The sequence below is a fragment of the Elgaria multicarinata genome, chromosome 6 (genome assembly GCF_023053635.1).
Source record: "Elgaria multicarinata webbii isolate HBS135686 ecotype San Diego chromosome 6, rElgMul1.1.pri, whole genome shotgun sequence".
Classification (NCBI taxonomy): Eukaryota; Metazoa; Chordata; class Lepidosauria; order Squamata; family Anguidae; genus Elgaria; species Elgaria multicarinata.
Window position 1 is genome coordinate 11,055,966 of NC_086176.1, and position 23,120 is coordinate 11,079,085.

The 23,120-nt window shown below is 42.2% G+C and overlaps 1 protein-coding gene across 1 annotated transcript; it reads left to right on the forward strand.

Moving 5' to 3' along the window:
- Positions 1-1,239: 1,239 nt before the first annotated feature.
- REST (RE1 silencing transcription factor) lies at positions 1,240-22,573 on the forward strand. The gene is made up of 4 exons (XM_063129024.1): positions 1,240-1,354; positions 5,114-6,045; positions 13,747-13,830; positions 16,122-22,573. The coding sequence occupies exons 2-4, from the start codon at positions 5,124-5,126 to the stop codon at positions 17,822-17,824; spliced, it is 2,709 nt and encodes a 902-aa protein (XP_062985094.1). The 5' UTR covers positions 1,240-1,354; positions 5,114-5,123; the 3' UTR covers positions 17,825-22,573.
- The last annotated feature ends 547 nt before the right edge of the window (positions 22,574-23,120 follow it).

Sequence of the window (23,120 nt, forward strand, 5' to 3'; positions counted from 1 at the left end):
ATTTATATAAAACTGTGCCCCTCTGAGGTCTGCACCCTAGGCGGGTGCCTCATTTGCCTAATGGCCCTGGTCACCAGTGTGGTGTAGCGGCTGAAGTGTCAGGCTGGGAGTCGGGAGATCCGGGTTCTAGTCCCCACTCGGCCCTGGAAACCCACTGGATGACTTTGGGCCAGTCACATACTCTCAGCCCAACCCACCTCACAGGGTTGTTGTTGTGAGGATAAAGTGAAGGAACCCAAGGCGGGATATAAATGCAGTAATAGTAAATAATAATAATAATAAACAAACTCAGGATTGCACGACTTTGTGACCCGCCATATTGAACGCCCTAGCGAGAGGCTTGATAAACCTGTTTCTGCTACTTTGCCTGGCACTGTAAAAATAGGAAGGGGTGTGTGTGTGTGTGGAGAAAGAGCCGCCAAGTATCTGGCTGGCAACCCGGCGTGGCTGTTTTGGGCCTTAGAGTCAGCTTGGTGGCCTTACGAGCCGTGCAGGCCTGCTTGTTAGCCAGACTAAACCCGACCTGGCACGCGGGAGAATGATGGGGGGGGGGGGGGGGGGGAGAAGCCATGAGCGAGGGGGCGGGGCGAGGCAGGGCAGGGCCGGGCCGTCATTGGACTGCGCTGGGATGGGCGGGGCCGCCTTCCTTCTCTCCTCGCGCTGGCTGCCCTTGTCGCTGCCACGCGCGTGGTGAGTGCTGGAATGCGCGCCGCCGCCGCCGCCGCCGCCTCGCATTGCCTGTGCCTGTGCCGCCGCCCGAGGAGGCCCCGCCGCCCCGCCGCCTCTTGACTCTCTTCGGTTGCGCCGAGGGGGGCCTGCCGACGGGCGGGAAGGAAGGCGAGTGCTCCGCCGCCGCGCTGCCGCCGTGGTGGAGGGAGGGAGGGACGGAGGGGTGGAGGGAGAGCGAGCGAGCGAGCGAGCGTGTGGCGCTGTCCAGGGCTGATCTGAAGGCGGTTGCTGCTGCTGCTGCGCATGGGACGGCGGCGGAGGGGGTGGAGTGAGCTGGTGCTGGGAGGGGGGGGGGAGCACGGCCGGCGGGGAGGGCTGGCTGGCTGGCTGGCGAGCTGGCTGGCGGGCGACGGGGCCTCTCAGGAAGGAAGTCCCTGGCGGAGCCCCCCCCCCCCACGAGGAAGGAGCCCCCTTTTGCCCGGGAGAGGCGCCACCCGCCACGGGCCGTTAGCTCTCTGTAGCAAACAGGAAGAAAGGAAGTTTGGTAGGGAGAAGCCGCCGCCGCCGCCTCCCGAGCTGAGAGCGGCAGAGGAGGCCGCAGCAGCAGCACAAGCAGCCGCCCTGGCTGGAGCTGGACAGCGATTCCTCGCCGCCGCCTCCTCCCAGCTTGTGGGCCCCATCACAAGTGAGTTCGACGTTGGGGAGGAGGGGGTGACCTTGGGGGCTCTGCGGGTGGGGGGGGTGCGCTGAGCGGATGGATGGGGCTGAGCGAGCCTCCTCCCGACACCCTGCAAGTGGGTCGGAGGTATGAGCGGGCCTCGGCTTTCTCCCACCCCTGGGAAGGGGGGAAACAGGCCACTCTCCCACCCCCCACCCCCCGAGCACAGATGCGTTGCTTTCCTGGCCCCTAGTCGGTGGGCCCTGCCTCCCCCCACCCCGCCCCAGGCCTCGTGTGAGTTTCGAACGGTTGAAGAAGATCCGAACTAGGCGTGGGGAGAAGCGTACGTGTTGGGGATGGGGGTTGGAGGGGGGAGGGAGATTGCAGAAGCAGCCAGGCAACAACCTCTCTCTCTCTCTCTCTCGCCCCTCCCCCATCGTTTTCTTGGCTGGGGGTGGGGTGTGGAGGCTGTCTCAGGAGAGAAAGGAAACGTCCCACCCCGCCTTCGCTACCGCCTGAGGGTGGGGGGCGGCGACGGTGGCTCTGCGGGTGGGAGAAAGTTGGGTAAATCTTCGCCCTCGCTGACTTTTGGGGAGCCCGATAAGGGAAAGTTGTTGGGAAGGTACAACTATGGGGAGGAGGAGGGGGGGGGCAAAGGAAGAAAAAGTGGATACCAACCGGGGGGGGGGGTGACGAAACGAGGACCTTGAGCAGCAGAAGAACCGACGTGTGTGTGTGTGTGTGTGTGCGCTGCAGGCAAGAGTTTTGCAAAGAGCTGCTTTGTGCTCCTACTTGGTATTTGAGAAAATGGCCGAATGCCTATTTCTGGAATGCAGCAGCAGGAGCAGCCGATGGTGGTTGAGCTGATGGTACACATTAATTTAATCGTGGGCTTTTTAATTGCGAAGTTTTCGGCGGATATCTATGGCCTTAAGCTTGCAATTCCTTTGCATACTTACTTGGGAGTAAAAACTCCGCGGGATTGGATTTCCTAGTAAACATGCGTCTAGGATCAGACTGCAAGCCTCCAAGCGCCCCGAGAGCCCGTTGACTTGATAAAAAAAGACTTCATTCAGCGTTTGAAAATTCCCAAACTTTAAAACTGAGTCTGTTTGCCTTGTTTCCCGACTTGATAATGAGTTCAGAGTTATGTATGTACATTATTAAGCTTGTTTTTGTTTAGGCCAAAACGAGACCTGCATATTTAAGTAAAATCTCCCCGACTCCTGCTCTTGGTTGGCTAATTTCAAGCCCAACACAGTTATGTTCTTGAGGAACAAATGTGCATATGTTTTGAGACTTCAGTACCTGAGGAGAGAAAGTCTGTGTGGGTTTTTTTTTTTTTTGGACGTTTTGAAAACAAATCTATGATCACATAATAATGCACACCATGGATAACCACCCATTTGTTTATGAATCCATGCATAGTAGGAGTGTATTTAGTCTGGAAGTAGTTACTTTGAATTAATGGAGTATGTCTGTTTCCTTTTAAACTTAACTTAGGGAGCTTCAGTGCCCTGTATTTTACCTGTGCAGTATAAGTAATTACTTTAGAATGAGAGTAATTCATATGGACATCTGCCCCCTGAAAATTGTTTTGTAGCTGACACTGAAGTTTTAAGCAGTAAAACAGGAAGTAAGGCCCAATGCAGCCTTCTAAAATGTTTGTGAACAGCATGCTACAAGCAGATCTTATTCAGTAGCTGTTCAAACATCAAGAGGGCTAGAGCTTCCCATAGGCTTCTGTCTGACCACTGTTGGACACATAATGGTGGACCCTTTGTTCTGATACTTTGAAACAGTTCTTATATTCTTAAATATATGGAACATCATAGGACTCCAGTCCACTAATTTCCCCTTCCAATAATGTAGGATCAAGATTACTCAACACAGGCTAAGCCTTTAGTGCACTTTAATCATCCTTTCATATGTGCAGTGTGAGTAGTTAGTAGTAAAAGTATGTCTTTTCCAAAAATAAGTGTATGCCCATGAAATGGGAATTTTAATCCATATCAATATTTTTGATGCTAAAACTCAGGAGGCATAGTTATTTGGAGGCAGTTTGCTTTTGCTTTCTGGGAATTGGAAACTTATTTCTATTAATGATATATACAGGCAGATGTGCACAGACACCTCACTCACACCAGCAGCTGATAGTCTCTCTGTGACATCCCTTGTTAATTTGTATGTACATGCATACCTACACACTCAGCCCTGCTCTGTGACCTCTACTCAGCTGTGACCTTAGGTTTTCTGTTAATTCCAATCCCTCCTGCTCCCTAGTTCCTTCAGTGAATTGTACTAAGAGGCCCACTTAACTCCTTGCCTGGTAGAAACTTGTCTGGTAGAGACTTCTCTGTGCTGGAGCATGTGCATTATAACAAGCTGTGACCAGTGACTGGCTTAGATGTTGGTGCTGAGAAATTAGGTATACTGGGTAGCTCATAGGTAGAAGTATTCTTAGTCTTGGACATCATTGATTGGTTACTCTTTTTCTTGATGTTTGGTGCTGAAATTTGGGCCTTCGTACATGAAGGAGCAGTGGGAACTAATTACTGCTGCTTAGTGTACAAAGATAAAATGAGTGGCCAGACTTTTTGCTGAATTATTAGACATGTGGTCCTTTATGTATATTTTGCTTTGTGATACCCTGGAAAAGTCAAAATTAAAACATTGTTCAACTGTTACCAAAGAGTGATCATAAAATTATACAATTAAAATATCCCTTGTATTGGTTTTTCGCTTCAAGACTTTCAGATAATTTAAACCATTCTCTTCTAGACACATGTTAAAAGTTTGTGTTGGTCAGTTAAATGATCCAATACTGATTAAATATTTAAAACGTTAATTTGACAGAATTGTAAAAGAAGATTCTTTGGTACTTACTATAACCTCGTCCCAAAATGACAGATATTTTTTATGAAACGATGAAATTAAATTCCATGTAAATTATAAATAATTATTTATAATGAATAACATAGTAATGAATAATGTAATATATGTGATTTATAATAAATATATATAATGAATTTACATAAATATAAAGTTCAAAAGATTAAACAGTTCTCCTTGGATTTTAGTCCAGAAACTAAGTGGTAGTGAAGCAGCTGCAAAACTTAAAAAGAAAGCTTTTAAAATAAAGTTATGAATATACTACAGGGCTTGCGCTTAAGTGTACTTGGATAGGTCTCCCAACTACGGCAGGGCTGGGAAGCTCTGAATATTCAATTCTGTTCTGGTTTTATTATTTATTTAAAGTATTTTTATCCCACTTCTCTGCCAAAAAAAGCTCTACAATCAATCAGTAAAAAAGACAGCCCCTGTCTGCAGGCTTACAATCTAAAAACACACACACCACGCAAGCAAAATGAAATGGGGGAAAACAGAGTAGACAGTCCAACTAGAGCAACAGGAGCATATTCACCATTATTTATTTATTTATTTATTTTTATTGATTTCATTTTTATACCGCCCAATAGCAAAGCTCTCTGGGCGGTTCACAAAAATTAAAACCATAATAAAACAACCAACAGGTTAAAAGCACAATTACAAAATACAGTATAAAAAACATAAATTCCCTTTGCCTATTCCTCCCTTGCTCCTTCTTCTTTTCCAAGGGTACTTGATATTAGTTAACCACGTGGAGGAAATGTTGGGAATCCAATGGAGATGACTACATTATTCAGTTAAAAAGTTTGACTTGATTAAACTGTCTCTATTATCTGAAGTGGCGTCAGCTTTTTCATAGAAGTGCAACTTTTAAAAACTTTTCTTTTTCTTTAACAGAATCGTCATAATGGCAATGCAAGTGCTGGGTCAGACTGGAGGCAGCAACCTGTTTCCTGGTAATGCTAACCTTGGCATGCCATTGTCAAATGACATGTATGACTTTCCTGAACTTTCCAAAGCTGAGCTGGCAGCTCCTCAGCTTATTATGTTGGCAAATGTGGCCCTGACAGGAGAAGTTAATGGCAACTGCTGTGATTACATGGTTGGTGAAGAGAGACAAATGGCCGAACTGACAACTGTAGGCAACACCAACTTTTCAGACAGTGATGGAGAAGGAGCAGATGATGCACCCAGCATGGAGACTGACCGCGAAGGCCTGGGAGATATGGATCTGGGAGCCCTTGGAGCTCCTGAGGTTCGTAACGTGGAGACGGCAGGACTGACAGGGTCTTCTATTCCTCATGTTTCTATTCCTCATGTCAGCCCAGACAAGGGCTACCCATTGGAACTGTCAGTTGTTCCAGAGAGCGCAGATGACAAATGTAAGGGTTTGAAGAACAAGCCATTTCGTTGTAAGCCTTGTCAATATGAGGCAGAGTCTGAGCAGGAGTTCGTCCATCACATTCGTGTACACAGTGCCAAGAGATTCATAGTAGAAGAAAATTCTGAGAAACACGGCCAGGTGAAAGAAATTGACACGAACACTACAGATGAGGTTGATTTCTCCAAAGGTCCCATAAGATGTGATCGCTGTGGCTACAACACTAACCGATATGATCACTATCTGGCTCACTTAAAACACCACAACAAAGCAGGAGAAAATGAGAAGGTCTACAAATGTACAATCTGCACATATACAACGGTCAGTGAATATCATTGGAAAAAGCATCTCAGAAATCATTTCCCGCGGAAAGTGTATACATGTTCCCAGTGCTCCTACTTTTCAGACCGGAAGAACAACTATGTGCAGCATATTCGAACTCATACAGGTGAGTGTTGTGTTTCCTTTTCTTAAGTCTGGGTGTAATATACTGGCAATGGCCTTGTAAATACTGGATTTGATTATATTTGTGCTTCTGCACCATCATATTTGAAATTGTCCTATAGAGATTTAACATTTCCTGATTTTAAATAACTGGTTGTGTAGCCAGCATTTTGTGTTGATTGTATGCTATATCTAATGGATAAAATAAATAGATTATGTTTGCAAGGTTTACTCCATGCTGATAAGCTTGACTACTCTTATTGTATTAGCAAGTTCACCTACTTGGCAGAAACTCATTCTTGAAATAAACTTTTTTTAATTGAAGCAATGATTTAAAAAAAAAAACACTTCAGTTTTCTTGGCAATATTAGAGTGCTGTGTTTGTTTTACTGATTTGTACAGCAGTTCACCATGAATAAAGTGTGGAAGATATATTTTTATTTTGGTACACTTTGAATATTTGGGTGCACAATGTTGAACTACCTGACTTGATTTCTTCATGGCTTCATGCTATGGTTTGTCTTTACTTAGGAGAAATGAAAGTGTTCACATATGTTTTGCACTCATTGATTTGAATGAAAGCCTTAAGCCTCAATCTGAATCACTTTATTATGGAACAATGTTTAACTTTATTAAAATTACTCCGGATCAGAAGACGGACCTAAAGTAGATATATTAACTCACATTTTGAGTTAGTTTTCATAGATGTGGTAATGGTCTCTAAATTAGGTGTGCTTTTTAAAAAAGAGTATCAGACCAATCTATATAAGAGTACAGTAGTCTGCCAGACCGATTTTGCTCATTTCTGTTTTAAACTGAAGCTTAAGCAGTGTAGACTCGAGTAAAATGTTGCAAGTTTGAAGAAGTGTAAAGTTCGAGGTTTAATAGCAATAAATTTCTTCCTTGCCATGCATCTGGTGGGTGGGATGATGGATGATTGGCTCAGCCAATCAGTGTGGTGTGAAGGTGGGCCATGGGTGAAGCCGTGCAGTGGGGAGGGAAAAGGGAAATTTTTTTGGGGGGGGCATTCACTATGTAAGAGCCACATTTGTATTACTCATGAGCCCTTTTGTGGTGAGGGGACTAAGGGCCAAAAAAGCAGGAAAGGAACAGGACTTCTAGTGCATATGGCAACATGGGGTTTACAATAGTTTGAGAAGGATAGGTTTGTCAACAGCTATTAGCTGTGACAGCAAATTGGATTCTTTCTGTTCAGAGACACTCTCTGTACCAGATGTTTGGAACAGATAACAGGGAATGCCTATTGCCATAATGCTCTTGATTGTGAACTTCCAGGGGTATCCATCTGACCAGTGTTGGAAACTGAATGCTGGACTTGTTGAGCTTTGGTGCTGATCCATCAAAGCAGTTCATGTTCTTAAAGGGTTTCCTCCATAATTAAATGGAGTTTATAAGCAAAGTGAAACTGCCTCTCATTTTAACTGAAGTTTATAAAAGAAACACCTCTTTTCCTATCATGTTGACATCAATATAATAATAACAATAAATATATTTATTTGTTACCCACCTCTCCCTCCGGATATAACTTAGACCTGAGATTTTTAGAAGTTTTCAAAGGGTAAAAATGCAGTTAATCAGTTTTCCTTTGGAATCTAATTTAAAAAAAAGCTTCTGTTGTCTATCTTGCTTATTCTGTGTGAATTGTATTAATTGTGTTATTATAAACACCTTGTACAGACTCTGCTTTATTTTCTGCCTTAGTGTTCATTCACAGTACAACTGTATTCTGTTATGTTTTAGGTAAACTCAATTTTAAAGAAGGCTGAGTGATTTATTCCAATCAAATATATATTTATATTCTGAAAATTAACACTAGTAAAGGAACAATAATGTTTTTTATTTTAAAACATATTTTGCACAGTCAGGTAATTTGTTTTTTCTCTACTCAGCCTTTTACTTGTTGTTTGTGTAAATCCCTCACAAAACATTTGGGAGAAAAAATATTTTTCTAAACAAATGCAGAAAAGGAAAATAACAGAATTGCCAGAAACCACCAGAAATAGATTTGGTACTTGAATTTAATTCCTGTCTTGGAATGCAGTCAAATCATTTTTCTGATGGGTAAACTGCACAATACACTAAGTATGTATTGGGCAGCATACCCTCTCCTTGTAAGTAAGAATGTAGGCCTGTACTGTGTACAACAGGGGAGGTATGAGCCTTTTTATCTCAGCTTCTTGTTTTCCTACCCCCCCCCCCCCACACACACACACACTGTAGGAGCTACAGAAAGAAAAGAAGCTTCAATTGATGCCCGTGATAGCTTTTTGTTTTAGTCCTGGGGCGGTGGGAGGGGGAGGTGAATTTAGGAAAACAAGCCACCTCAAGGCTTAAACCTTTCTTACCTGTGGGCAGTAATCTCAATCCAGATCACAACCCACACAATTCCTTGCAAGTAGATAAGAAAGAGTAAGCCACATATTTGCAGTTTAGCCCTGAGTTAGGGTGACCATATGAAAAGGAGGGCAGGGCTCCTGTATCCTAAACAGTTGTGTAGAAAAGGGAATTTCAGCAGGTGTCATTTGTATGCATGTAGGACCTGGTGAAATTCCCTCATCATCACAACAGCTAAAGCTGCAGGAACTATACTAGAGTGACCAGATACAAAAGAGGGCAGGGCTCCAGCAGCTTTAACTGTTGTGACGAAGAGGGAATTTCACCAGGTGCTACATGCATACAAATGACACCTGCTGAAATTCCCTTTCCTACACAACTGTTAAAGGTACAGGAGCCCTATCCTTCTTTTCATATGGTCACCCTACCTGAGTTAATTGGAACAAAGGTAGCTGGGATCATTTAAAGGTTTTCCCCTTTTCTCATAATACTAGAATCTGGAGTCATCCAACAAAGCAGAATGGTTGGAGATTCAGGACTGACAAAAGGAAATTCTTCACATAGCACATAGTTAAATTATGGAATTTGATACCACAAGATGTATTGACGGCGGCAAACTGGGATGCTTTTAAAAGGGAATTCGCCAAAGCTGGGTTCGCATGATCACTGCAGCCCATCATGGCTTATTTAAGCCATGGTGGGTTGCTGTGTATGCTGGTGGCCATTTTGAATATTCAATCCCCAGAGGGGGCTGCCACGGTTTGTCGTGGATGTTTAATCCTCAAACAAATCTTGCTGCCCAGGTTTCGATGATATGACAAATCATGTCACACACCCTGCTGTGGACTGAGTATCCAAAATGTCCCTAGCATGCACCTCAGCCAATCATGGCTTAAATAAGCCACAGTGGGCTGCAGTCATCGTCGGAACTGGCCCAAATCTTGGAGGATAAGTCTATGGGTGGCTAGTAGTCACAATGCCTGTATATTACCCTCAGTATTAAACAAACCGTAGCAGGGGGGGCTGGGGTGTGCGTTAGCCCTTTGCCTGTGAGCAACGTGGGAAGTCTTTAGTCCTCCCATTGCAGTCCAGATCAATGGTCTCTCACTTGCAATTTGCAAGGGGGGGGAACTCCCATTGAAGTGAATGGGAACTTTTAAACTCAATATTTTTTTTTTGCAAATTGCACGCATGGGGCTTCCAGTCCAGACTGCAACCATCGCGGGAGGCATGGCTGAAGCTTCACGATCCCCTGGTAAAAGTGCTGATTTGGAATCCGGAGTCCTGCACTTGCTATTTCAGAAAGAAATATCCTGTGCAAAAGGGCAAATCACGTGATTAATGTCACTTGTTATTTGGTCCTGTTTTAAAACTACCGTATATACCAGCAAAAGGAGTTTTAAAGTAAGGATGATGGGAACTCTTTTGGATTTTGTTTTTTTTTTAACATTACAAAGCATACTTGTCTGGATTAGCATTAGGAGTAGTAGGGTGGAGGACAAAAGTACAGGACATGGTGCTGCACTCTGATCCATGAACCAATTATGAAGTAAATGTTCACAGTTTGTTTTAACTTGCTGGCATTTCAAATTGTTGAACGTTTCTAAATTGAGTAGAAAATACAACTTTTAAAAAACTGTTTTGCTCCAGTTTTCGTCCCAGTTGGTGGCTCCTGCAGTGGAAAGCCTCCTTTATTTTATTTTTTAAAAAGTGTGCTTTTTCACATAGCTTTTAGTGCATGCGGCTTTAAGCAGTCATAAAATCTAATTTAAATATTAAAGTATGATGAATACTTTAATTTCTGCAGAGCGTGGTAAATTAAACTAGTTAGGGCATCACCCAGAAAACCATATTAGTTCCAAGCCCTCTCTCATTGAAGTAAATGACATTTATAAAGTCCTCTGGATTGTGTCCTTAGTTATGAATGAGGTGCAGCCTATTTGCTTTACCTCAGTTGCTACAAAACTTTTCTTGGTTTCACTTTTCATTTCTCTTTTATGATGGACCTTGAAATTTAAAACCTGTTTACTCTGGAAAACCCCAGTTGACTTTATGCTTTGGGGCAAATGGGGTATGGCCAGCATTGTGGCTAAAACAGGGGTCCACATTAATAATACTGTCTTATTAGTGAGCTTTGTTTTTTCTTTCCACCAACTGCCCCCTACGCCTAAGTACTCTGGTATTTATTTTATTTATTTATTTATTAATTACATTTTTATACAGCCCGATAGCCTAAGCTCTCTGGATGCTTCACAAAAAATAAAACCACAATAAAACAACCAACAGGTTAAAAGCACAAATACAAAATACAGTATAAAAAGCACCACCAGGATAAAACCACGCAGCAGAAATTGATATAAAATTGAAATACAGAGTTAGAACAGTAAAATTTAAATTTAAGTTAAAATTAAGTGTTAAAATACTGAGAGAATAAAAAGGTCTTCAGCTGGCGACGAAAGGAGTACAGTGTAGGCGCCAGGCAGACTTCTCTGGGGAGCTCGTTCCACAACCGGGGTGCCACAGCGGAGAAAGCCCTCCTCCTAGTAGCCACCTGCCTCACTTTCTTTGGCAGGGGCTCACGGAGAAGAGCCCCTGTAGATGATCTTAAGGTCCAGGCGGGTACATATGGGAGGAGGCGTTCCTTCAGATAACCTGGCCCCAGAGGACTTGTGGGAGAGGCAGAGATTTCTCTGATTTGTACTGGAATTTGGAAAAATCAAGAACAATGGAAGAGACTTCTGATATTTTTTACCAGACTTCAACAATTCTGCTCGCCACGATGAGTATGGTGCCAGGTTCTGGCGAACATGCTGAGCATGTAGTTTTCCTCCCAGCTTTTCTTTTCCCAAACATTTTTTTTTCAGAAAGAAAAAAATGCTATCTCTAGTATCAGAGGCAGTAAGCCTCTATATACACCAGTTGCTGGGGAACATAGGTGGGAGGGTGCTGTTGCACCATGTCCTGCTTTGTTGGTCCCTGGTCGACAGCTGGTTGCTGGGCTTTTCTTTTGAGAAAGGTCAGTGTTGGGAAGCTTGCCTGGAGACAAGGGCTTGCGGGGTGGGCTGGCAACCAGAAATTTTGGGTTAGCCAGGTAAAAATGGTAGTTTCCTGTTTTTCTAATGTCCCCAAACTTCAGTACAGTGCTGAGAGAACTCACCACCCCCTTCAAGTCTTCGGATCTTGGTAGGGGGCTTGATGGAGAATTGGAGTTTTCTGTTATTTGGGCTGCAGTTTGGAAAATGTTGGGAATACTGTGAGAGAATACTACTATTTCTTACCTTCTCTAGCCTGCGCCACAAATTAGAGCCTGTGGGAGACTGGTGGGTGACCTTGTCAGATAACCAGAGGTATTTGCTCCTGATGATTGGATTTTGTGGATGCCTGATAAGAATATGAGCCGGGACTTCCCTGATTTAAATTTTGCATCAGTTATAATTTCAGTAAGCAGCTTTAGGCATGCCACGATTTCTCAGCAACTGTACCCTGGCCCCTCACTGGCAATATACTGATAATAATTCTGACTTGGCTTGTTGTAAAGTTTACTAACATAATGGGTATGAATCACTTTAAACACTTAAGCACTTTCTAAATGCAAATTATTATTACTATAAAAGTGTTGATTGTTATGTTTCCTGTGGTGAATAACCTGAAATTTTCTTTTTCTTTTCAGACTGTAAGACAGTGCCCCAGTTTGCACAATTGAAATAACCCATGTTTTTTTTTCTAGAGTTATATCTCTGCGGTTCTCATTCAATAACCCAGAATGCCAGGTTCACATTTAATGAGGTGTCCCTGGGTTGTTTAGCACACCGAAAATGAGCAAGTGGTTAGGAGCCAGCGTGCTTTCTTCCACACACACCCAAACAACTCATGGTTTGTTAACCATGGGTTATTCATTATATTTATTTATTTATTACATTTTTATACCGCCCAATAGCCGAAGCTCTCTGGGCGGTTCACAAAAATTAAAACCATAATAAAACAACCAACAGGTTAAAAACACAAATACAAAATATAGTATAAAAAGCACAACCAGGATAAAACCACGCAGCAAAATTGATATAAGATTAAAATACAGAGTTAGAACAGTAAAATTTAAATTTAAGTTCAAATTAAGTGTTAAAATACTGAGAGAATAAAAAGGTCTTCAGTTGGCGACGAAAAGAGTACAGTGTAGGCGCCAGGCGGACCTCTCTGGGGACCTCAATCTACAACTGGGGTGCCGCAGCAGAGAAAGCCCTCCTCCTAGTAGCCACCTGCCTCACTTCCTTTGGCAGGGGCTCACGGAGAAGGACCCCTGTGGATGATCTTAAGGTCCGGGCAGGTACATATGGGAGGAGGCATTCCTTCAAATAACCTGGCCCCAAACCGTTTAGAGCTTTAAATGTCAATACCAGCACTTTGAATTGGGCCTGGACGTGGACTGGCAGCCAATGAAGTTGTAAAAGGACTGGCGTAATGTGATCTCGCCAGCCAGTCCCTGTTAGTAAACGGGCTGCCCTGTTTTGTACCAGCTGAAGCTTCCGGACCGTTTTCAAAGGCAGCCCCACATATAACGCATTGCAGTAATCCAAACGAGAGGTTATCAGAGCATGGATAATTGTAGCTAGGCTATCTCTGTCCAGATAAGGGCGTAGTTGGTATATCAACCTAAGCCACTGAGTTCACCTGTGCCTCAAGTGACAGTTCTGGATCCAAGAGCACCCCCAAACTACAGACCCGATCCTTTAGGGAGAGTGCAACCCCGTCCAGGACAGGGCAAACATCACCTCGCCGGACAGATGAACCACCCGCTAACAGTACCTCCGTTTTGTCTGGATTGAGTCTCAGTTTGTTAGCCCCCATCCAGTCCATTACCGTGCCCAGGCACTGGTTCAGACCAGTGCAAACCATATCAGTCACTCTACTGGAGGAGAAAAAAATAATAATGGAAGAATATCTAGGTTGGATCCAGACTTAGTCACGCTTAGATTAGATCCATTGAAATCAATGAGATGTGTTAGTCATGACTAGCTTAACTCCCATTGATTATTTGGCTTCATTTAATAATATATGTCTGGCAACAGCCATCAATATAGAGGAGGAGAGTTAGTCTTTAGGAGAAAGAAGCCAGTTATTTTTAGGATAATTTATTTGCCAGATATATTGGACTGGGAGAATAAGACATTTAAAGAAAAAAATTTAGTCCTGTTCTAACATGAAACAATATTTTTCAGCCATGCTTTTCATCAAATGGTCCTGCTCAGTTATTTATTTGGAGTATGACAGGCAATGTGATCTTCTGAGCAGCTTCAAGATTTTTAACTTACCATATTTTGCGTTTAATGTAATGCTTTCTCTGTTTCCGTAGGAGAACGTCCTTATCAGTGTTCCATGTGTCCTTATTCAAGTTCGCAGAAGACTCATTTAACCAGGCACATGCGTACTCACTCAGGTTGGTAAAACGACAATTCAAGAGAGCTCTATAAGTCAAGGTAGTGGCGATATATGTTGCATGCCTTATATGCCAGTGTACGGTATAAAGTCTGCAGGCCACATATGGCCTCCAAAGGGTTTCCACTAGAAACCACCAAAGTTGCTCAATGGCAGCAGTGCAGGTCTACATGGGCCAGGAAAAAAAAAGAGGCCTTGGCAGGTTGTGTTGCTAATCCCTGTTATGTGTTAAATACATTTAGTGTTGGACACCTATCAACTAGTATTGCTAGAAAGGTAAACTAAGGCCTTAGCTAGACCTAAGGTTTATCCTAGGGTTGTCCCTGCCTGCTCCCGGGATATCCTGTGTGGCACTTACATGAACAGGGATGACCCCGGGATAATCCCGGGATAAACCTTAGGTCTAGCTAAGGCCTAAGTTTCAACAGCGCTTGCATTTTTAACCACCCACCCCGAAGGTCCAGTGCTGACCCAAATCAATTTATTTCACACTATTTTAATATGTCTAAAAAGACATGTTGCAGTTATGTAACAGTTAGACCACCACTCACTGAAACTGAACAGAACCTCCAAAGTACAGTGCCCTCGATTTCCATTCCATGGAGCTTTTCTAAGAGGGTACCATGGTTGATAATATCAAAACCTTTAGAGAGAGTGAGTAAAAGAAGCAAGGTTGCACTCCTTCTCTCGATAACGGCTGTGCAACAGGGCAACCAAGGTCGATTCAGTCCCCAAATCAGGCCTGAACCCAGACGGGAATGGGTCTAGATACTCCTCAGTTGCCAGATTCCTAGATTATGCTCAGTCTGTGGCTGGCTGTATACCACTGCTTAATTGTTGCATGCTGCGTTCTCTTGCCCATATCTTCTCTGACCCAAGCTGTCAAATTCACAGAATGCCCATGAGCCTCAGCGGTTTGTGGGCTCTTGCCCTGAGTGGAGCCTGCTTCAGGCAGCAGTTTAGGGATTAGGCACAAGAGCAATCTGAAAGGATGCTGTTAGTGGTATATGAGCAATATTTTCCTTTGAATTTTCTTTAAGCTGTCTCTTACCTAATCCCCAAACTATTTTTTGAACGACTGCTGAAAGAGCAGTTTAGAACAGAGAGAGAGGAGGCAACTTCTGAAAAGAGAAACTTGGACAGAAAATTGGGGCATGTGGAAATAACTTGTCTGCATGCTGTTTTGGGTCTCCGCAGTTAACCTATGGTTTATTGTTGGGTTGCTCCTAAACAACCCAGTGGTCCAGGTTGGCATGTCAAATGTCCAACTGACGAAGGAACCAATCATGCGCTAAAGTGTGCTGCAAGTAGCGTGCCTGGTTGTGCACGACAGCCCACTGTTTTTGTTAAACTGATAGGGTGGTGTTATGTGCAAATGGCCACTTTATTGACGGCATCCTTTATTTTTGACAAAAACGGAAAGTCAAAACTCAGCAAAATATGTCTCTAAGGAATCTGCTTGCCGGACTACTTATCAGAAAAAAAATTAGTTTTAATTGCAAAATTCTTCTCCAGGCACTGCTTATTTAGTTTGCTTAACTAGATAATTTTGTAAGAGCTTCAAAACACCAGCAGGAATCAACTTGTGGCCCTCCAGATGTTTTTGCCTCCAATTCTCATCATCCCTTATCATTTGTAATGCTGGCTAGGGCTGATGGGAGTTGTAGTCCATACATCTGAAGGACCACAAGTCGGTCCCCCCTGATTTGAAGCTGAATTACTGCATTAAATATTAATGTGATTGACTTCTGTTTTTATGGGTATTTTACACTCATGTTTAATGTTATGAACAGCCATTGATCACATCAGTAGTTCATATTTTCCTTCTGGAATTATGTATTATGTTGGCGGGGGGTGGGGGTGGAGGAAGGTGAAGGGTAGCACTGCAGAAATATTTTACCCTTCGTGAGAATATGATTGTCTAAGGGGTATGGGGGTGCGGTGTAATATTTGTATACGACAACGATTCATCTGTAATTTCCATTTTTCTACACTGCCTTCAATGGACCAGTTTGGTTTGGATTCCAATTGCTAATATTACTGTAGAGTGATCTCTCCTGGTATGTATTTATCATAGACTGAATGCGTGGTTAGTTATTGCTTGCATGTTTGTATTTGTTTCTTCTTTTTTGTATTTTGTTGGTGTCTTTTGTGAATGTGCTCAGTGTAAAATCAATTAATTTTTAAATTCAAGAAATAGAAAAGCATGAACTGTGTATATATATATATATATGTAGCTATAGTTTTCGTAATGTAATCAACCCGTGGTAATTTCCCCCTTCCTTCCCCCAGGTGAGAAGCCGTTTAAATGTGAACAGTGCAGCTACGTGGCATCGAACCAGCATGAAGTGACTCGGCACGCAAGGCAGGTTCATGATGGGCCCAAGCCGCTGGCCTGCCCCCACTGTGACTACAAAACAGCTGACCGGAGCAACTTCAAGAAGCATGTTGAGCTTCATGTTAGTCCACGACAGTTCCTTTGCCCAGTCTGTGAATATGCGGCATCCAAGAAATGTAACTTGCAGTATCACATCAAATCCAGGCATCCTGACTGTTGTGACATCACAATGGATGTCTCCAAAGTAAGACTACGGACTAAAAAGAGTGAAGTAAACGCTTCTGAAAACGTCAGTGGTGAGATTAACAAAGTGGAGCAAGATCAAATGAAGAAAGAGTTGACTGAAAAGAAAAGTGAGAGAGCGGTAAAAGAAGAGAAAAAAGAGAACCCGTCAAAAGAAAAGAAACCAACTGTTAGTGTTGGTGCAGGCCAGGTGACAACTCGAAGTCGCAAAACAGTGGCTGACAGCAAAGAAGTAGATGTGAAAACTGAGAAAACTGGTAAAGCAAAGAAGGCAAAAAGAAAAGCAGAGGCCACTGCTATTCCTTTGACAAAAGATTCTGCGGCAGACACTGATGTTATAGCGAAAAAGAAAAAGAAAACTGAGAAAAAGTCCCCCAGCAAATGTCAGAACTCCCAGAAGGGTGAAAGCAAATTGGAGGTCACCAAAAAGCAAAATTTGGGCCTTAAGAAAAACAAAAAAAAGAAACTTCTGAAGAGTAAGACTGATAACAAAAAACTTGATTGTGAGAAGATCACAAGTGAGGAGTCTGTTCCTAAAGAACCTCCTACTATGCGAGAGGGAGAAAGGAAGACCTCTGGTTCTTGCAACGAGCTGCAACCTGTGGTTTCGTCAGATGATAGAGGGAGTCAGTGTGTCCCTGGGGACAGCAGACAGGATCAAGAGCCGCTGCCTGCACAGCGTGTGGCCCAAAACGTGGAGTTAGAGATGAGAGACCAAGAAATGCCCATGGCAGAAGAGGAGACTGTAAAAGCTGTTTCTCAGAATGAAGTTGAAATAGAACTGGAAATTGTGCCTGGGGCCAGCTCGGAGGACTCTAATACCACCTTGGAAAAAGACATAGATGTGCTAAAAGGCACGCCATCAGATTTGGCCCAAGATACTCCGACATCACAAACTTGTGAGATGGAAGGGGTGAATCCAGACTTTGTGCAAGAGGTTCAGCCAATGCAAACATGTGAGACAGAAACTCATAGTCCAATACCAGAAGATGATGGTTGTACAAACAAACTGCAGGCTGAAGACCCAGCAGGAGCGCCATCGTCAGAGTTGCCAGAAAAACTAGAGCAAAGCACTAAAGCAAACCTGGTCTCAGCATCGCCGAGTGGCCCGGTAGTGAATGAACATCAGGAAATGGAAGAGGATGAGGGTATCCACAGTCATGATGGCAGTGATATAAGTGACAACATCTCAGAAGGCAGTGATGATTCTGGGTTAAATGGTGCTCGGACGGCACCGGAGAAAACGAGTCAGAAACCACCCCAAGAAGTGGCAGAAGCCAAGGCCACGAAGGAGAACTATGTGTGTATATTCTGTGATCGTTCATTTAAAAAAGAAGGCGAGTACAGTAAGCACCTGAACCGTCATTTGGTAAATGTGTACTATCTTGAAAAGGCAACAAAGGGGCAAGATTAACCAAACTGCAGTTTAATGAGAGCTTATTCTTCCTTCGTAAGATCTTCTACAGCTTAGGTACAGTTCTTGTAGAATCTTTGCTTAAGCTCATACTTTTAAGTTGTTGGTCATTGTTTTCCCTGACCTTTGATGAAACATTGAACTAATTATTTGTATCTCTTTGATTAGAGAGGGCAAGTAGGGTGTGTATGGCTTGTTAACTTGGACGGAGCCCTGGAATCACTTGAGTATTCCTGTTAATTTACGACAGAACTATACGCAAGTTAGTAGGTTTAGGAATGATAACCTCAGGACACTCTTCTCTGCACAAGCTCTTTAGAAATGAATGGATGTGTGCAAAAGCACTGCCATGCTGTTGCAGAGTCATTAGTTTCTTATAGGGCTTGAGCAAGAGATGTTACCAGTTGGCTGATCCCACAACCTGGGCCTGTCTACTCATTACATTCCAGTGAGACATTTTCAACTTGGAATGAGTCTCAGGCACATTGTGCGCCTCCTCCTCTTTACTACTTGGAGAAAGTCAGATGTTAACCAGGGTTTATTTGAATGTAGTATCTTCCTGATCACCCAGCTTGGGGCCCCTTTCTTTGGCCTGTTTGTACTCATGGACCACAGTGTGGGGCTACCTTACTGTGGTAGATTACATGTTGTTGCAGTATGTGTGTGAACACTGGAATCACATGGACAGGGTTAGTTGTGTGACTCTTTCCCAATAATGAGGAAACACCCATTTGACTGACTTGGTCTATGTGGTTCTGATATTCAGACTAGTCAGCATGTGAATGGGGCCTTTCTAGGGACAGATTGGGTGGTCAGGGAGATAACATGTTCAATAAACATAGCACAGCCTGGTTCACTTCCAACTTTCTCTGTGAAGGGGAGGGTATGAGTCTTGGGTGTGAAATCTTGAGACTTGTCTCGTCCATGGTTATCTCCTTGGAAGGTGCACAAGGCCATCTGTGCTTGTGGAACAAAGTGTTATATCAACAGAACCTTAGAAATGGGAATGATATTGCTCCATTGCTTCTAGACGAATCTGTTTTGGTTCTTCTTTATCGTAACCTGTTGGTATGGTGAATGCTTAAGGCGCTCATTAGCTGAACGGCAAGAAATACGGTGGCTTGCTTTGTAAAAAGAGCACTTTGGGAAAAATGTTGAGGCTGGCTAGCAGTAATATAATCTCATGATCATATTTTTAATTTGCATATACATTTCAGGTCCCCCAATCATGATCAGCAAGCCAAAATCTTGAAGTGCTTTCCATCTATTGATTAGTGAATCCATTATTTGGTAAATACTACTTTAAGACAAGGTTATTTCCTTTTGTGCTTTAAGAGAAGAGAAATATTGCACATGATTTTTATTTTTACCTATGCAGTTTAAGCCTTTAGCGGTTTAGTGTTTGTGTTGTATATGTACATTTTATATATGCATGTTCGGTTTTGTTAATGGATTTCCTTCCCTTAATGTTGATGTTTTCAGGTTTGTTGCTTATCATGGCCAGTGGTCTCTACTCCTTTTGGCTACAACGTCTGGTTCTGTATTGGTTGTATGTGCTTTTTAAAAAGGTTGTAGACTCACCTTAGTAGCTTTAATTATTAGTTGAAGAAATGATACTGTGCGCAGTCTGCAGAGACGTTGTCCTGCATAGACCCCATTTAATTGAATGGGAGCTGCATAAAGAGCTGAGTAATGTTCATGCATAGCTCCTGCTCCTTTCAGTAGGGTTTGTGCAAGGGGAACTTCCCTGTAGATTATGCCTGCTAATGAGTGTTGGGAACTCTCTCCCCACCCCGCCCAAGAAGGCTGTTCATACATATCTTCATACATATGGTTGGATTCTGGATCTAACCCATAATATGTTTATATAGTCTGTGTTTTCATGCAGATAATATTTCTGCTCTTCTACTGCATTTTGCTATTACTTTGGAAATGCTGTTATTGGGTGGGGGTGGAATCTTTCACCCGCCCCATTAATATGATTAGGAGATGCAGAAAAACACTGTTTGTCTTGATCTCCTGTACCTTTTAAAGGGGAGTTATATAAGAGAAGTTTCCAAGGGGAATGTATTGGTGGGTGATGCTTGTTAAGTTATAAAACATCACTAAATAGCTTTATAAATGGAATAGCCAAATTAGTGCAAAACCAATATCATTTTCTAATTCCCCTGTGATTTTATACAAAAAAAAATTGGCGCACACTCCACAGTTTGCATTTATTTCAGTGGGTCATGTGCAAGAGAATTTCCAAGTGGATTCTGCTCCTTGTCTGCTTGAGTTTGCATTGAAATAATCCTGTTGCTCATCTAAAATTCCACGCATCAGAAAAAATCCTGGTAAGCAACAAACCTTAAATTAAGGCAGATGTAGAAATTCCGGTTCTTTATTCAATCAAGTTTTAATTAAATTAATTACCCATGTCCTTTTATAGTTGGCATAAAGAGAAATTGAAATGAATGGGTATTTGAATTATAAATTGAAAACCAGGAGAACAGTCACAAGTAACTTTCAAACTGGTTTATACACAGTTAAGACTTGCTTGAACATTTTGCAATACACCAGCAGTGACACACCTGCAGTTAGATTAGCAAAATCTAACTGCACACCCATCCCCTTTCAAATCATTTTTGTTTTCCCCTAGGTATCTGGATATAAAAGTTTTCTTGTAACACAGCAAAGCTGCAGACATAGAAGCTTTGCTTCGTCAAAGGGCACAATCTGCTGAGGAGTTTTCCAGCCCAAGCCCAATTTCTGTGTTCTTGCACTGTTCCTGTTCATTTCTTGGAGCTTGTGCAGGAGAACATCCTGGTAGATTGTGCCCACAAATGGCCACCAATATAATTTTATGTCTTACTGCAAACATATTAAAGCAAACTATAATATTTATTTTTTCCCCTTGGAGACGGCTGAGCTTGCATTCATTTCGGTTGTATTTGCACCCCTCCCTTTCTGCTGGAATCTTTTGTGGTTCCATTTCAACATAACTTGACTGAATAGAGGAAACTGATACTTCTGTGTAGGGGTGGGTGGGTGGGTGGGTGGGAGACTTGTAATAGGAGGCCAAAGATCTGAGGGAGAAAAATCCCTTTAGGGCAGAATAAATTGTATAACATTAGTTATTTGTTCAAGACTTAACTTCGCTGTGACAATCATTGTCAACTGAGAATCAAGTTGCAACTATATTTATGTTGAACCATTAAACACTGCTGAAATGTCTTCCTAACCAATTAGGTGGAATAGTATTAGACACAACTTTATTGTCAGATGTAAAAATATTGTTGTCATTTTATAAGAGGTTTGGACAGAGGTTGAAACTCCAGTACTGTGTAAACAGATATTTTTGGAACTCTTCCTGTTTTTAAAGAACTGCTTCCATTTTGTAAGAGCCTTCGTGGCCTTGAGCTGCATTTTTGATTAATCTTTTTATAAAACTAAGTTGGTTGAAAAGATAAACAGGTGGCAATAGTGACATTAGATGACATTACATAAAAAGGCTGTTATGTTACTCAGAATATGCTACTAGCAAATGATCAGGACTAAAGATTTCACACTGGGAAAGACTGTAGAAGACAGTGCCTGTGTTGGGCAGTATTCTTGACCACGAGAGTGCAAAACACTTAAGTATTAAAAGAACAGATCTTCTAGTGATGTGATCATTGTGTCCTAAGATATGTTGGATATTGTGACTGATTCGAAATTCCAATACATTATCACCATGTTGTCTGTTTAGAATAGAGGGAACTAAATGTATCAATTGGATGGTTTTAAGATCTACCAATAAAAGATGAACTGTCATTCCTGTCTGAATGTTAGACATTGCTAATGGATAAGCAAAATTAGGGTTAAAATGTAGATAATGTACTGTGTTTCTGCCTAAAGTAGATATTCCTTAAATTGAACACAGGGGTCACAGGAATTTTGAATACACCTTTCCAGCCTCTTCCTTACTAAAAGACTTATCTCAGCAGCGATCCCAATCTGACTCCATACTGCAGTAACTCATGTTGTTGGTACCATTTGGGCAGTGTGGCTCAAGAACTTTTAGTGTTTGTGGAAACAAGCACTAAAACTCAGTGCCACAAGCCACTTAAAGAATGGATAGCTAGGAACTTGCAACATATCTTAATATTGCTGCTATTTGGGGGTTGATTGACCTAAGAGTTGGAACTTTAAATCCATTTTACAGAACAAACTGACAGGTCAGTTCACTCATAACGTTGTTAATTTCAGTATGGTATGTTTTGCTGATGAGTTGTAAACGCAGGTTCAGTTAGATGTATCGAATCTTGTCTTTGTAGCTAACACACTGAGATACAACATTAATTACATCCAGGTAGCTTAAGGAATTGTTTCACACATGTGTGTATATATACCTTTTCTTTCCCTAAAAAGAAAATCACACTAGCTAAAGAACTTTTTGTAAGCTGGCACTGAAACATGTTATGTTTGGTTGCACCGTGTTTGAAGCTTTTTACAGTGCAATACTTGTATTATTCTCTCAATTTAAACCAAAGGTAATTTTTTTTCATGCTTTCTATCTTACTGTAGTGCACGAAGAGCTTTTATACAGTTGTAATAGATGTAAAATCAGAACAGATCACATGTCCTGGGTTTTTTCTTTTTTTATTTACCTAAACTATGTACAAGCCTTTGTCCAAAATGTAAGGTGTTAAACTAAATTGCATATTAACCCTTGAGTGTATTTTCCTAAGCATAGTTATAAGTCAATAAACTTTATTAAGGAATGTGTGTAGTTTTAATCTGTATTTTATTAAGATGCAGCAGATGACAACATTGGCTATGGCCAATGGATGTATGCTCCAAGATCTACATAGAGGTGGGGGATGCTCTCATATGCTTCAAGGCTTAGGAGAGTCAGAGTAATTGCAAAGTCAATTTCATGCTCTTGGCTTGTGTCAAAGATCCATTCCAGAGTGAATACATTCCTATACTCTTCCTTCAGATGGCCTGTACCAAGTGAAGAAATGGGTTGCAATCCACTTTCCTTAGAGTTTAGAAAGTATACAATTAGCACAACATTTAGGTTGACAACTTCTCAAGTTCTTTAGTAACAAAGGCGTCAGGCCATATTATTGCATATGTTATGCTGTTTTTCTTACCGATACACATTTTGGTCATTGTTGAGCTCTCTAGAACAACCTCAGGTAGGAAAATACATAATTATCAGAGAAGCTTCAATATTAAAGAAAAACGTTGGGTATAGGTGTGAAGACATTACAGTGAAGACTGAATATGAAATACCTTCCAACAGAAGATGATGTAAACATGGAACATG

Bases quoted from the DNA above. Each gene is read 5' to 3' on its own strand.
- REST (XM_063129024.1), top strand. From the start codon at position 5,124: ATGGCAATGCAAGTGCTGGGTCAGACTGGAGGCAGCAACCTGTTTCCT. The intron at 6,046-13,746 runs GTGAGTGTTGTG...CTGTTTCCGTAG, and splicing joins GCATATTCGAACTCATACAG to GAGAACGTCCTTATCAGTGT. The intron at 13,831-16,121 runs GTTGGTAAAACG...TCCTTCCCCCAG, and splicing joins GCACATGCGTACTCACTCAG to GTGAGAAGCCGTTTAAATGT.